Below are 16,080 nucleotides of genomic sequence, written 5' to 3'. Positions count from 1 at the left end.
TAATCTACGTCCAGTTGTGTTATGGACAATTAATGATTACCTTGCTCTTGGTACATTATGTGGTTGTCCTTACAATAGGTTCAAAGGATGTGTTGTGTGTGATGAACAAACACACTGTATTAGACTACATGAATCAAATAAGCAAAGTTATGCCGGTCAGAGATGATATCTACCATATGACCACCCGTTCAGAAGACAAAAAAAAGGGCGTTCAATGGAGAACAAGAGTTGTCACCATCTCTAATACCTATGATTAGGGAGGAAATATATAACAAGGTCAAATTTATAATTAATAAATAGGGAAACGTATCTATGGGCAAGGAATCAGAATTCCTAAAAGCTTATACCGGAAGAGGTGGAAAATAACAAATAAGAGAAAATCAAAGCAAGTGGGTACTTCAGATGTTAGCCAACAAGATACCAAATACTAGAAGAAATTTGATATATGGTATAGAGGGCTGAGGTACTGGCAACACAATTTGATTCCACATTGTTTAGGTTTTATGCACATTACAAAAAATGTGGGAGAGAGTCTAGTCGGAACAATGCTAAACGTACTAGAGAAGACGAAAGATGGTTATAAAGCTCGATTTGATTTGGTGCATTATAGGTTAAAACCAGAGTTGCATGCGTCCTAAGAAAGATGGGAACAACACCACACTTCCCCCTAGTAGGTTACACATTGAGAAAAGAGGAAAAAGACAAGTTCTTAGAAACTTTATACTACTTAAGGGTTCAACAAGGGTATTGTTCTAATTTTTCTAGTTTGGCGAGTGTGAAGGATAGGAAGCTGACCGGAACGAAGTTACATGACTATCACATGCTCGTGCAACAATTTTTTCCCATATCAATTCGATCTATTATGCATCCACCCACCAGAGCTGCTATTACCAGATTTTGTTTCTTTTTCAAAACAATATGTAGCAAAGAAATCAAAGTGAATGAACTCGATAAGTTGCAAGAAGAGTTATGTGTGACCTTATGCCTTCTTGAGAAACAATTTCTACCATCATTTTTTTATGTGATCATTCACTTAACGATTCACTTTACTAGGGAAGTAAAATTATGTGGTCCAATATTCTTTATATATATGTACCCGTTAGAAAGGTGTATGAAGGTTATTAAGGGGCACATACGAACTAAAATAGACCAGAAGGCTGCATTGCGGAAGAGAATGTTATAGAAGAGATAATTGAGTTTTTCAATGAATTCATAAAAAACATGGATATTGTTGGTCTTCCACCTGACAATCATAACACAAGTAGTGGAATTCAAAAAGGTGAAGATAGTAGTTCTACTACGGATGACACTCCTCTATTAGCTGCTAAACAGGTAGAAGTTTCTCCACCGCTCTTCAACAAAGCACATTTCTTTGTATTGCAAAATACACTTGAAGTACTCCCGTATATAAAGTAAGTTTTTTTACATGTATGTAATTTTTTTGTTATTGCATACTATTGTGTTCTTTTCATAATAACATTTACATATGTATAGTCGACACATGGATTATTTTTGCCACAAAAACACCCGACTAAATGAAAAGCACATCTAGAGCAAGAGCACAATAATACATTTGGTCATTGGTTGTGATAGGAGGTATATTATTTTCATATATGTTGTTTTTTTCCTTTAATTTATTGGAGATGAGCATAACTGGTCCTAAGTGGCACGCTAACCCGTTGAGTGGTTGTTATAGCAATGTACTATGACATGTACTTGTTGGATTAGTGTCTAAGTCCATAACTATTTTGGTATGTACTTGACCCGATGGTGCATGGTCCTTTTGGGTTGCCTTCACCAAAACAACTTGATTGGAGAAATAAATAAAGAGAGAGAGGTTATTATGATTTATTAATATGTTATAAGAATAATATATTAAAGGAGAAATCATATTTGTTTAATTAATATTGGTCAATAATTAATTAAGAATTAATTTTGTGATCAAGTGTAATTAATTAAACTAGAGGGGCTGAATTGTAATTATGTGATAGTTAAAAAATAAGGTAAGGATTATCTTATATATATGGTGGACGAATTTGAAGTGATAACCACTTAGAATTCGTCTATGATAAGGATTCAAGGATTATCTTATGGGTTGCTTGGTGGATAAGCAACTAGATAAGGATAATGATTGAAAATCTATCTTTACACCTATATAAACCCTCTAGGGCTTAGGAATTCGTCTAACCCTTCCCAAGAGGTCCTAAGGACGAATTCCTACCTCCCTCCTCTCTCCTTATACCTTCTCCACTTGCTTATGGTGTTTGTAAGCCATTAGAGGAGTGACACTTGTGACTCTTAGCTTTCCAAGGTCAATTCAAGGAGGAATTGGATTGTTATTGCTATATAACAATCAAGGTATGTTCTTAAACCTATTTACATGTGAATTCTGATTTCCATATGCTAGAATTAGGGTTTATAGTCTTGGATTCAAAGTATGTACAATAGAGAAACCTAGATCCAAGCTTTAGGGTTTGTATGAGCACATAGGATGTCTTATGACCAAAACCCATCAGTGGTATCAGAGCCATGATTGGTTTCTATTGTATTGATGCTTGATGTAACTGAAAATCGTGTTTTGGCCTCACTGTTCGACCTGACTCGGCGAGTCACTCTTGGACTCGGCGAGTCAGCCCTACTCAGCGAGTTCCAGAGGGTGACTCGGCGAGTCGGTGCGTCAGATAGTGCTTATCTCAGGATTTCTTGCTGTTTTTGCTTTGGGATAATTACCTTATCATGTTAGATTAATATTAATCCAATTATATGATATATTTGACTATATTTTTAATCTAATTGAAGATATTTGTCAATTAATAAGATAATTGTTTCCTTATAAGATAATTGATTAATTATTTTAAGTAAATTGATAAATTACTTTGCAAGAAATCATCAAATATGGATAATTATATGATTAAATGTTAATTTGAAATTATTTGTTATTTGATCCTTGGTGTTATGAAAAGTTTCATATTTGGCCCTTTAGGTTTTATAGTTTAAATTTGAACCCCAAAAGTTTTGTTGTTTTGAAATTTAAATAGTTGAAACCCTAATGTTTTGAAAAAGGTTTCAAAACTTGCCCTCAAGTTTTGGAATTTAAATTTTGATTAAATAGTTTAATTTTGATGCATATTTAAATTCTAAACCCTAATGTGTTGAAATGTTTCAGAGCTTGCCCTCAAGTTTTGGAATTTAAAAGTTGATTAAAAGTTTAATTAGGAATGTTAAATTCTAAAACCCTAGCATAGTTTTGAAAAAGTTCAAATCACACCCTCACTAGTAGAAAAAAGGCCTTTTACGACGCTCATTGCGCGTCGTAAAACGCTCAGACGACGCGCAAATGCGTGTCAAGGAAGGCCCTGTCATAAAGAGAGACGACGCGCTTTTGCGCGTCGTCTATAGACGACGCGCATTTATGACGCGCATTTACGACGCGCGGTTACGACACGCAATGCGTATCAAGGAAGGCCCTGTCATAAAGGAAGACGATACGCATTCGCGTGTCGTAACCTTACGACGCGCGTGTTAATGACACGCAATGCGTATCAAGAAAGCCTCTGTCAAGAAAGGCCATGTCATAAATGAAGATGACACACATTTTTGCGTATCATAATTACAAATGTTTTAAAAAAAATATTCTTTATAGATTTACTAATTTTCAAATTAAATTTGTATTTAATGTTTCATAATAGAAAATAAAATATCATATACAAAAAATAGAATCCATTGCATAAATTTAATGTCATACAATTCTATTTCTTACAATATATAAATTTGCATCTAATCTACTATGTACATCAAATTCCAACTAAGTAAAGTTGCATCTTGCCTTTATATTCAAGTGGCTTCATATTCCTTTCTTCCATCAACTTTACCTGATGCACAAAATACATAGAAACAAAAAAAAACATTGTATAGGAAGGGGTAATCAGAATCCTTTGTATCTCCATTTCTTTCTTTAATAACTCAAGACTAAGTCTCAATTGTTTGTAAACCTAGATTGAATATAATGAAAAAATGAGAACCAAGTATTTGAGAAACTTTTTTGGGCAAAAAGAAGCAGAAAACCTTTATGGAACATTAAATGTGACTTACATCTAGCTCTTCAAGCACTTTTTGGCATTGTACTTTGTTTGAACCAGATGTTGCAGCAACAAAGTAAGCTAATCTTGGATAATTAAAATCACCCATATGCTGCAGAATATAAACAATTCAACCAAAAATGAAAACAAAGAAAGAAAAAAGTTAATTCAAACATTAAAGCAAATATTTAAAAGTAATAATAACAATAATATAAATATTAAAAAAAAAACTTATAACATTTCAAAATGGTTACCCTTGTATGGCCACTATATTCTAAATTGTCATCCACAATCCATTTCCCATTCATTAATCTGTAACAAAATTTAAAAAATAAAAATAAAAAAGTAGCTACCCATATTCACGATATTCTTACTTATTGAAATCGACAACAGTTCTTCTATAGAAACATCCTTCTTGTTCTCCTTTCATGTGTTATGTTGGAATTTAAATTCTAGATATTTTGTCACCAATCTTTCTGTCATAACATAATCAATGTACTCATATTCTAGTAGCAATATTGAAATTTTAATTCTAGATATTCTGCAAAAACTCATTTTTGTCTCTCAGTACCCTGCAAAAAAAGGAATAAGTTATTCTGTCAAAAAGGAAAATCAAGAATTAAAGATACATTGAAGTGAAAGTCAATTAGTCAAACCTTTTGAAGTTTTTGCAAAACAGAATCTTCAAATGCCTCACCAACAACCTCTTCTTCATTTACATGTTGTTGACCATCAGAATACTTCACAGGCTCACAATTAGTTACTGTTGGTTGAATTCGTATAACCAATAAACAATTTGAACAAGTGCATACCAGTTCATAAGGGAGATTTTTTCTTATGTACTCATCAGAATCTTCCTCCCACTCCATAATATCCTACTCCTAAAGAAGAAATTATTTCAATGTAAACATTACTTACTTGCAGTTAGGATTTTGATGCAAATGCATTTTCAATAAACAACCATCATAATACTTTTAATAATAACAAACAAAAATATAAAGCAATAACTATCAAACCTTTTCATTCATTACTATTGTTGGAAAAATTGCAGACTACAGCAAAGATGAAAAGTGGTGAAACAAGTCTCCATCCCTGTTTCCAGATGATTATAATTCATTTATAAGAAGGAATAGAATGAAAACTCACTGGGGCTATTTCTAGAAGTCGAGATATAACATCAAAAGCTAAAGACATAACCCTTTCTCCCAAATTATCCCGCTTCTATATAAAACACATATTAAATCATGCCACTACTATATTAAAGGCTAAAGATAAAGTTAGAAGTAGAGATATCAATAAAAAGTCAACCAACACTTTAATAAAGGCTATGATTTAAAATAACATTTTGATAAAGTTAGAAGTAAAAAATGTTGCTTGGTTGATAAACTGGAAAGGAAAAAACCATTAACGAAGGAATGTCATTCCATACCATATGAGACCCTTATTTTTTCATTCCATCTCTTCAAGGAATGACAGTTACCATTTTACCCTTAATCCACTTGGAAGCCAAATACGCGAGGGCTGGTTCGGATTCGGCGTCACGGCGCTGCGATTTCGTTCCAGACCCGGTCAACAGTAGCTCCAACAAGATCTTGAGTCATACCCTGAACTTGACTAGTAATTTTTTGGCGAGTAGAAGTCAACTCCTTAATACCAGCATGTAATTGCATAAGCTCAGCACACATAGCTTCTACTCCATGAAGCTGAAGGAAAAATCATATGAATTTTTTTATAATCATATATGTAAATGAATTTGATAATCAGGTTTGTGTAGCAATAAACAAATAGTCAATCGGATGAAATAGATCTGTGTTAATGAACATATTTGAACTCTATGTGACATTTATCGAACATAAATCCACTTTTTCTCAAATTTATTTAAGCCTTAATTTAACGATTTAAGGCTTTGTTTTGATTTTTTTTTCTTAAAAATTCTTATCTCAATCTACAACTGTGAGACATAATCCTTCCATTGCGATTTAACTAAAATTCAATTAACTAAGTAAACCACATCCATTAATTAAACACAAAACAAATAGATCAGACCAACTGAAGCTGAAATTGGATAACACTAACGATATTAAATAGGGCTAGAATGTGAGAAATTAGAAGATCTGAACAACACAAAATGAAAGAAGGGATAAGAGATTACCAGTAGAAATGAGAAATTAGAAGATCCGAACAGAGAAATCTTTAAATTTGATCATTTATAACTAAAAAAATTGAAATATCATAGGTGAAATTAGATGTAAAACACATACCTTGATGATGTGGTTTTACCCAAGAATTCAGTGGTTCTGAGCATGGTGATGTACATTGAGTCGATTTCATGAAAAGTGTAATTTTTAGTCATGTATTGTATAATGATCTAATACTTAAGGATGGTAGTGAGATTTTTGTTTGTTGATTAGGTTGCTTCAGTCTGTAAAGTTTGAACCTTGTGCTCCAATTCTGTAATGTAACGCATTTTCCTCTCTTTTGATCTTGCAGCAGATTGTCGATTTGCCAAAATCCTAAAACATATCACATAAAAAATATATTTGTTTATTCAAATATCAAAATAAATATTCAGATTTCTCCAATTATAATGTAAATATTAATGAATTTGAAAAAAGCTACATACCTTTTGGCTCGTTTGGGATCAGATAAAGCAATCTCTGCAAGTTTCTCATTAGCCATGATTTTCTTGAGCTCAGCCCCTGTAAACTCACCATTTCCAAACTCCAAACTAAACGTATTTGTATTTGAATTTGAGTCGATTGAATTATTTGGGCATAATTGACCAATATGCCCTCCAGGAGAAGGAGGAAGCTTAGGTGATTCATCAGCAAAGTTCATCCTCCCCATAAAACTATCCATTGACACACTTCTATAATGCCTTGTTGTTGGAACAATGTCTCCACCTGCACTCCGTTTAATCCCTTTATCATTAACACTACTTGTAGCTTCATTATCACTGCTATCACCTCCATTTGTTTTTGTTCCACTAGCTCGACTATCTAAATCTTCACGATTCTCAGTTCCTTGTTTATCGTCAGTTCCAGAAGAGTTTAATGTGTCAAGATTTTCAAGATTCATATAAGTAGAAAACAAATCGTCAACAACTTCCCCTTCGGAGGCTCTTTTAGTTGCTCAGGTATGCCAGCTTTATCCCAATGCAATACCTAGTATGCTAGTTTCCTGTTTTTCAGAGTCTATACCAACTGGTGTTTGCCAAACCCTGTCATGCTATGCCCAATTGAACAGGATGATCTTGGATTTAACATGTGGGACCCACGTAAATGGTTCGGTGATCGAACCCATCTCATGCCCATCATCATTCCTGCATACCCATGCATAAACTCTAGTTACAATGTTTCCCACCCTGGTTTAGGCCCAAGGGCAACTGCCACCATGGAACTTGCCTTACCCTAAAAAATATATATATATATATATATATATATATATATATATATATATATATATATATATTAAAGTAATTATGGCTGAAATAAAATAAACCAAAATGAAAAAAATTACTAAATCTTACTTGCATAAATACACTTCCGTTTGTGACCAAAGGATGATTGTGCAAATCAGTAGCTGGTGGAAGCACTAATAAATCGGGAATCATGTCATCCTTCTCGACCTATAAAGATTATTATAACTAAAATCAGAAAAATAAAAAAGATAAATTAAATACCATAATGTATATTAATGTTACCATATTATCTTTGCTTAATTCAGACACAGCAGTTTCAACATCCAATTTCAGAGTATTGACACGAACTTAGCGAGGTTTTTTAACATCTGCTACATAAATGATAAATCATAGATCTCGTTTAATAAATATGGTTGTGTAAATTATAAATAATAAAGAGGAATGTTATTGGTAGAACAAACCGGGAATCTTATATTGGGACATTAAATCTTCTATACGTTTTGCTCCCTTCTTTAATAAGATCTTTGCAAGAGCTGACTGTAGTTGACTTTTCCTCAAAATAAGGTACTTTTCTGGATCTCCTGTTAGAGATGAATCCTATGAAGAAATGTTAAAATTATGTATATGATTAATTTAAAGAAAATATTATATGATATGGCATCCTAGAAAGTGAAGATACCTGTCCGAAAAGAATGTCATAGGTGATTATGTACATTAATTCCACTTGCCTCTGTTACAAAACGAATAACAGAAGCAATAAATTTCAAATAAATAGTAACGGGAGATTAAAAAAATTATAACATTCGAATATATATGGTGAGTATGGAATGAAGATCAGGTATCAAATATGTTTTTTGAGGTATTACTTACCTTCCATTTGCTGTTTAATACATTAGCAATCTCCAATACATCCTTGATGATTGGAAGATCTGTGAATAGAGAAACAAGAGATGAAATCAATATGAAATTAGAAAAAATCATTAAACAAAGAAATTAGAAGAAAGAAATTAGAGAAGGATGCGATAGGAGGAGGATTCCCCAATTTGTAATCGTGTTTTAAACAAAGAAGCACAACCCATAAGATGAGTTGATGAGGAAGCATTTTTGTTATCGCTTTTTCTAATCAAATATGAAAAAATATATACTTACACAGTCTGGCATTTCATCGAGCACCTTGAGGGCACCTTGCATCTCCATAACTTCAAATCCCATAAAAACCCCAAATTTTGAAACCCATATGTCAGAAGAAATGGATAGACCTTCAATATTTGTGATACAAACATGAAGTATGACATGATTAGATGGAGCATGTAAGTTCTTCACACTTTCAAGCATAATTGTAACCCAATCGTCGGCTCAAGCATAATTGTAACCCAATCATAGTCACTCAACGCGAAAATATGCGCTTTTGGAACGGCGGAACTCTGTGGCAAAACCGATAGCAGCTTGGAACGAGATTCAAGTAAGCCAAATTCAAGATTCGTGAAATTTTAGGGCACACGAGGCTACATGTTGCCTGAATTTCAGTCTACCGGAGTTCCGACACATAAGTCCGACTTGTACGCTTTCGGAGTTGTACTTCTTGAGATATTGTCAGGCGAAGAAGGCAAGTGAGGAACGAAGGAAGGAGTGTTGATAACTAGGCAAGGCGGCAGTCAAATCTATGGAGGGGGAAGAAAGGATCGTAATTAGGGCAAGAAGGAAACAAAAGAGGAGGATAAAAATGAAGGCGGGTGTTCAAAATTTTAGGGATTTCATTTTCCCCCTATCTACTAAACGCGCTTTTCATTAAAATTATAAAGCGACACTAATAGAGGACGCCCATTTAAGATACAGCGCCCTCCGTGTTTTTAATTTTTTTCTCGTATGACGCTAATTTAAGGGCACGCAATAATGCGTGACCTAAATCCTTAAATTTTTTGAAGAGATGACACTTTTTTAACGTCACTCTCCATTGTGTAACATAAATCAATGAGTGTCGTTGTTTGCGCGTCGTAAAAGGCTATTTTTCTTGTAGTGCCTTATGGTTTTATTAATTAATTAAGGTGTATAATTAAAAGAGGTTTAATAAATCCATAAAAGTTTAGGTCTACAATTTAATTGAATCAAAAGTATAATTGTTAAATTAGACCACCTAATATTTTAAAAGTATAAAATACACCCTATACTATATATATAACATTAAAAGTCTAAAATTATATATATATATATATATATATATATATATATATATATATATATATATATATATATGAGTAAAAGTCAGTCTTACCGTTAGTAGGCCTCATTCACGAAGCTAGTCTATAAGGGGTGTTTGTAACAGCCCGGAATTCCAGGTATTGTTATATTTATGATTTTGGGTGTTTAAGAGGGGACTTGGCGAGTTGGAGCCTAGACTCGCCGAGTAGGATCGCGGACCTGGTCGCGGGTTCGCGACTGGACTTGACGAGTCCGGATATGGACTCGACGAGACTGCGCTGTTTAGCGAAAACCCTAACCGTTCAGGTTTGGGACGTATATGAGGGACCTTATGGCCGTCATTGTTCACCCTAGCCTTCTGAGAGAAACCCTAATTCGATTGTGAGCATTTGGAGCAAGGTAGAAGACCATTGTTGATTTTGGAAGTATTGTTTTGCAAGGAAGAGGAGGCTTGGTTAAGGGAACAACAAGAGAAGCCACGTTCTGAAGATTGGGGACACAGAGAGCACGTTATTCAGGTAATATTTCGAGTGCATTCTCTTATGTTGATGTGTATATGGATTTAGGGTTTATTGAACCCTTTTGTGGCTAGATTGAATGTTACCTTAGTCCCCCAATCGATTGGAACCCTGTATTGGGATCTTTGGAAGTCCAGAATGTCCCATGCCTGAGCATTTCGGGAATCAATGGAGGTTTTGGATTGGAATCCTTATGCCTTAGGTCAAAATGTAAATTATGAGTCATGGAGTGTATTATGAGCACCGAAATGAGGACCTTACGTGATGGATCAGTCTAGGAAGGCCAGACCTATGAATGGTCGGAGCAGTTCTAACCTTAGAAAGCAGTTTGAGCGGTTGCATGGCATGGACTCGCCGAGTCCGATGAACAGACTCGGCGAGTAGCTTGAAGATTAACTGGGACTCGTCGAGTTGTTCTTCAGACTCGGCGAGTTGAGTCGGGGTGGCCCCGCGATTCTTCCAGGAGGAACTCGTCGAGTCAAGGAGGATACTCGACGAGTAGAAAGGGAATCTTAGAGAATTGGTGAGGACGTCTAGACTCGCCGAGTCGCCCTAGCACTCGCCGAGTCCGGTCAAGTTGACCGTTGACCGTTGACCGTTGACCATTGACCAGAGTTGACCTATGTCTGACTTCTTAGGGATAGTCAAACTTAGAAGATAAAAGTGTTAATAAGAGATATATGATGTTATAGGGAGATTGTAGCTCGGCGGATCGAGCACGAGTGATTTCGGGATTTGCTAGCTTTCGATATTCACGAGGTGAGTCTTCTCACTATACTGTACCCGAAAGGGTTTGACTGTGTGATCGGAAGGTCAGATATGATATGTGATATATGTGTTATATGTGGTAAGTTATTTGTTATACGTGCTATGTATGTTATGTGGGCCGGAAGGCATTATGTTATGGGCTGGAAGGCGATTATGTTATGGGCCGGAAGGCGTTGTGTTGTGAACCGGAAGGTCGGCGTAGGTAGGACCGGAAGGTTTACCCAGCAGGGACGGAAGTCCCCTGAGACACATGGACCGGAAGGTCAGGGCCTGGAAAGGCGTATGTGCGTAAGTTGTATATTGGGGAACTCACTAAGCATTTATGCTTACAGCTGTTATGTATGTGTTTCAGGTACTAGCGAGGACCGTGGGAAGGCGCCGGCGTGATCTGTACACACTGAAGGATGTTTTGTGATCTTGGGATTTAGATGATTTGTATTTTGACATGACACTTGAAATGTTTTTGCCTTGTTTTGAATGAAAATACTATATTTTGGAATGAAAAATTTGTTTGAAAATTTACGGTGTTACAAATTGGTATCAAAGCCTTGGTTTGAGGGATTCGGGTGCACCTTCGGGCATAACTGAACTCAAACCGAGGATTTGAGGAAAACTTTTTAAAATAAAGGCATAAACTTTTGTAAATGATTTTGCGGTAAACAAGAAAGAAACAGTGTGTACGATCAATCAGCGCCCGAACGGTAAAGATCCCCAAAATACCTTACAATGTTATGTTATGAGATAAGTTATGATATGAATTGTTATGCATGCTAGAAGACTAGGTATTCATGATAGGACTAGAGTGGCCTGATTTGTGATGCCTTAGTCTAGGGAGGTTGCCGATATGAGATGCTTTGCTAGTGTGCGGGTAGATAGTGCATAACAAAAGTAGAGTGCTCACTATCCGGGGTTTGGGGAGGAAGACTTGGGATGAATGCTGATGCGGTGTGGTCGGTAGTATTGGGCCCGTACTACCGAAGACACCGGGTCAGTGGGAGACCCAAGTAAGAATCCGTGGATATCGGAGACTGAGTAGGGTTGCGTTATCGAGTGCGATTATACTCGATGGAGTCTCTGATAGTTTTATGTTGTATTTCAGAGACATCATGGTTAGACCACGCCACGGAGCGAGTTCGAGCGGTGTGAGTGACGAGGAGATTCGTCAGATGATTCATGAGGAGGTGGCTGCAGCGATCCGGGCTGAGATTCCGGAGATGTTTGGGTCTATTAAGACTACCTTGATGGAGACTTTTGAGGAGCGGTACGCCGCATTGACTGAGGCTGCAGCCGCTGCATCTACCGCTGCTGTGGCCGCTGCCAGGCCACAGGGGGGTGACTCGTTGCTGTTTCGGGAGTTCAGCAACACGAAGCCACCTGAGTTTGATGGGACGCAGGATCCGATTGCTGCGATGAGGTGGATCGCTGATATTGAGGGGTGCTTCTACACTTGTTCATGTCCGGAGCATCTGAGGGTACGGTTCACTTTGAACCAGCTCCGTCTGGGAGCGAAGGATTGGTGGAAGTTCGTGACGGCGAACTTCACATTGGCAGAGATTTCGGCAGTGACATGGGAGGGGTTTACCTCCATGTTTAGAGACGAGTACGTTCCCCCAGTGGAGAGGGAACGATTGGTTCAGGAGTTCTTGACCCTCAAGCAGGGTACTGATTCGGTTGCGGTGATCACGCGAAAGTTTCATGAGAGGGCGATGTTCTGCCCCGAGCTGGTGTCCACAGAGCAGGCTCGGATGAGCCGGTACTTGGGTGTTTTGAGGAGGGATATCCGGGAGTTTGTGTCAAACTCCACCTATCATACCTTTGCTGAGCTTCAGGCGAATGCCAGGAAGCGCGAGATTGAGTTGGAGACCCAGGCCAGGGAGGAGGCCGAGTCTCAGCGGGTGGACCGGCAGCCGGCTCAGTCTCAGCCGGCAGCCAAGCGGACTAAGTCCGCCGATTCGAGGACGGGAGGTTCGAAGGGCCGCACTTGCGGAAAGTGCGGCAAGAATCATGATGGGGCATGTCGATCTGGTGCTTGCTACAAGTGTGGCAAGGAGGGGCACATTGCTAGGGATTGCCCCAAGGGGTTTACGGTTTGCTTTCATTGCAACCAGACAGGCCATCGGAAGGCCGAGTGCCCTCAGCTTCTTCAGGGATCTGCACCTACTGCCACAGCTACTGCGACTCGACCAGTGAAGGCCGAGGCCCCAAGGGCTCGTGGGAGAGCCTTTCAGCTGACTGCAGAGGAGGTCCCCGCTGCGTCCGATGTTGTGGCAGGTATGTTGTATTTTATGTATTTATTTTGATGTCGAGATGTTATGCTTATGCTATGATATGCGTAGGTACTTTCCTTGTGAACTCTGTGCCTGCTTTAGTGTTATTTGACTCGGGTGCGAGTAGGTCCTTTGTATCTTTAGCTTTTAGTCAGCATATCAGTGTTAGTCGTGAGTCGTTGAGTCGGCCTCTGAGAGTTTCTATAGCTGACGAGAGAGTGATTTGTGCCACGGAGGTTCTCCGGGGTTACGTGCTAGAGATTTTCGGGGTTGAGTTTCCGATTGACCTGATTCCTATTGCGATGGGTGATGTCTGTGTCATTGTGGGCATGGACTGGTTGAGCCGATTCGGCGCCGTCATCGACTGTGAGCGTCAGTTGGTGACTATACGAGACCCTAGTGGGGGAGTTCTTTCGGTGTACGGAGAGGGTACCTGTTCGGGATCAGCTTTTTGTTCGGCCGCTAGGGCGAGGCAGTGTCTACAGCAGGGCTGTAAGGGTTTTGTGGCGTATGTGATGGATACGCGGGAGGTTTCCGAGAGACCGAGATCAGTTGAGGAGGTCCCAGTGGTGTGTGAGTTTCCAGATGTTTTCCCCGAGGAACTACCGGGAGTACCTCCTGTGAGGCAAGTAGAGTTTGGTATCGATCTGGTTCCGGGGGCCGCGCCCATTGCTAAGGTGCCTTATCGTCTTGCACCTCCCGAGATGCAAGAGTTGTCCTCGCAGCTTCAGGAGTTGCTGGGGAAGGGATTCATTCGGCCGAGCAGCTCGCCGTGGGGAGCGCCTATTCTGTTCGTCAAGAAGAAGGATGGTTCACACCGGATGTGCATTGATTACCGGGAGTTGAACAAGTTGACGGTCAAGAACCGTTACCCGTTACCGAGGATCGATGATTTATTCGATCAGTTGCAGGGAGCATCTTGGTTTTCCAAGATCGATCTGAGGTCAGGGTACCATCAAGTGAGAGTGCAGGATGAGGACGTCCAGAAGACAGCGTTTAGGACACGATATGGGCATTATGAGTTTGTGGTGATGCCTTTCGGGCTCACCAATGCCCCGGCTGTGTTCATGGATCTCATGAACAGGGTATGCAGGCCGATGTTGGATCGGTCAGTGATTGTATTTATCGACGACATTCTAGTGTATTCGAGATCTAGAGAGCAGCATGAGGAGCATTTGAGGGAGGTCCTTGAGGTATTGAGATCGGAGAAGCGTTATGCAAAGTTCTCCAAATGTGACTTCTGGTTGCGGGAGGTCCAATTCCTAGGACATGTTGTTAATCAGGAAGGGATATTGGTCGATCCGGCCAAGGTTGAGGCGGTGATGAGTTGGGAGGTGCCAAGTCACCCTCTGAGATCAGAAGCTTCCTTGGGTTGGCAGGGTATTATCGGAGATTCATTAAGGACTTCTCCAAAGTTGCAGTGCCACTCACTAGATTGACCCGAAAGGGGGTTGCATTCTCATGGGGACCCGAGCAGCAGACCTCCTTTGAGACACTTCGCCAAAGGTTGTGCGAAGCCCCGGTATTAGCTCTCCCGGAAGGGATGGAGGATTTTGTAGTATATTGCGATGCATCGATTTCGGGGCTGGGTGCAGTGCTGATGCAGAGGGGTCATGTGATAGCGTATGCGTCGAGGCAGCTGAAGCCTCATGAGGCGAGATATCCCACGCATGATTTAGAGTTGGGGGCTGTAGTGTTTGCTCTCAAGATTTGGCGTCACTACTTGTATGGGGTTCGATGTACGATATACACGGACCATAAGAGCTTGAAGTATTTGATGGATCAGCCCAACCTAAATATGCATCAGAGGAGGTGGTTGGATGTGGTCAAGGATTATGATTGTGAGATCCTGTACCACCCAGGCAAGGCTAATGTGGTAGCCGATGCATTAAGCCGCAGGGCGGAGAGCACTCCACTGCGAGATGTATGTTTGAGATTGACTGTGATAGCTCTAGTATTGGATGCTATTCGTGGGGCACAGGCCGAGGCTGTGCCCCACCAGAGATGCAGAAGAGAGAGCGGGTCGTTGGTTTGGTTTCAGAGTTCGTTGCGGATGTACGAGGGCTTATGACGTTTCAGGGTCGGATTTGGGTACCATTCGTGGGTGGTACGCGTATTACTTTGATGGAAGAGGCTCATCGATCGAAATTCTCGATCCATCCCGGGGCTACGAAGATGTATTTGGATTTGAGGAAAGAGTATTGGTGGCCCTGTATGAAGAGGGACGTCGCATGGTTCGTTGAGAGGTGCTTGACCTGCCGTAGGGTTAAGGCCGAGCACCAGAGACGGCATGGCAAGTTGCAGCCATTGGAGGTTCCCGAGTGGAAGTGGGAACAGATCACTATGGATTTCATCACCAAATTGCCGAGGACTGCCAGAGGAGTCGATGCCATTTGGGTGATTGTGGATAGGTTGACGAAGAGTGCACACTTCCTTGCCATCAGTGAGAGTTCTTCAGCGGAGAAGTTGGCGGAGATATATGTGAGAGAAGTGGTATCTCGGCATGGGGTGCCGATCTCGATTGTTTCAGACCGTGATGTGCGCTTCACTTCCAGATTCTGGAAGAAATTCCATGAGGAGCTGGGTACTAAATTGCATTTTAGTACCGCATACCATCCCCAGACAGACGGCCAGAGCGAGCGAACGATTCAGACGCTGGAGGACATGCTTCGAGCGTGTGTGTTAGATTTCGGGGGTAGCTGGGATGCGTATTTACCCTTGGCAGAGTTTTCCTACAACAACAGCCATCATTCGAGCATTGGTATGCCACCCTTTGAGCTGTTGTATGGTAGGAGGTGTCGAACCCCCATTTGCTGGGGAGAGGTGGG

General features: G+C 39.8%; 1 protein-coding gene and 2 long non-coding RNA genes across 3 annotated transcripts; all 3 read right to left on the bottom strand.

The window, feature by feature from the left end:
* Nucleotides 1-5,099: 5,099 nt before the first annotated feature.
* Nucleotides 5,100-7,157, bottom strand: LOC145067211 (bZIP transcription factor 29-like). The gene is made up of 5 exons (XM_079014404.1): nucleotides 6,703-7,157; nucleotides 6,517-6,592; nucleotides 5,645-5,782; nucleotides 5,226-5,300; nucleotides 5,100-5,171 (listed from the first exon to the last, which is right to left on the bottom strand). Exons 1-5 carry the CDS (start codon nucleotides 7,155-7,157, stop codon nucleotides 5,100-5,102), a joined length of 816 nt encoding a protein of 271 aa, XP_078870530.1.
* Nucleotides 7,158-7,355: 198 nt separating this feature from the next.
* Nucleotides 7,356-7,845, bottom strand: LOC145066234 (uncharacterized). Its single transcript, XR_013688669.1, has 3 exons — nucleotides 7,783-7,845; nucleotides 7,609-7,707; nucleotides 7,356-7,401 (listed from the first exon to the last, which is right to left on the bottom strand). It is a non-coding gene; the product is annotated as an uncharacterized LOC145066234 (long non-coding RNA).
* Nucleotides 7,846-7,961: 116 nt separating this feature from the next.
* LOC145070866 (uncharacterized) lies at nucleotides 7,962-8,429 on the bottom strand. Its single transcript, XR_013690117.1, has 3 exons — nucleotides 8,371-8,429; nucleotides 8,180-8,230; nucleotides 7,962-8,097 (listed from the first exon to the last, which is right to left on the bottom strand). It is a non-coding gene; the product is annotated as an uncharacterized LOC145070866 (long non-coding RNA).
* Nucleotides 8,430-16,080: the final 7,651 nt, after the last annotated feature.

The sequence above is a fragment of the Lactuca serriola genome, chromosome 8 (assembly GCF_051521515.1).
Source record: "Lactuca serriola cultivar US96UC23 chromosome 8, Lser_US96UC23_V15, whole genome shotgun sequence".
NCBI lineage: Eukaryota > Viridiplantae > Streptophyta > Magnoliopsida > Asterales > Asteraceae > Lactuca > Lactuca serriola.
Note: the sequence above shows the minus strand (reverse complement) of the source record. Positions and strands in the feature narration are given on the sequence as shown.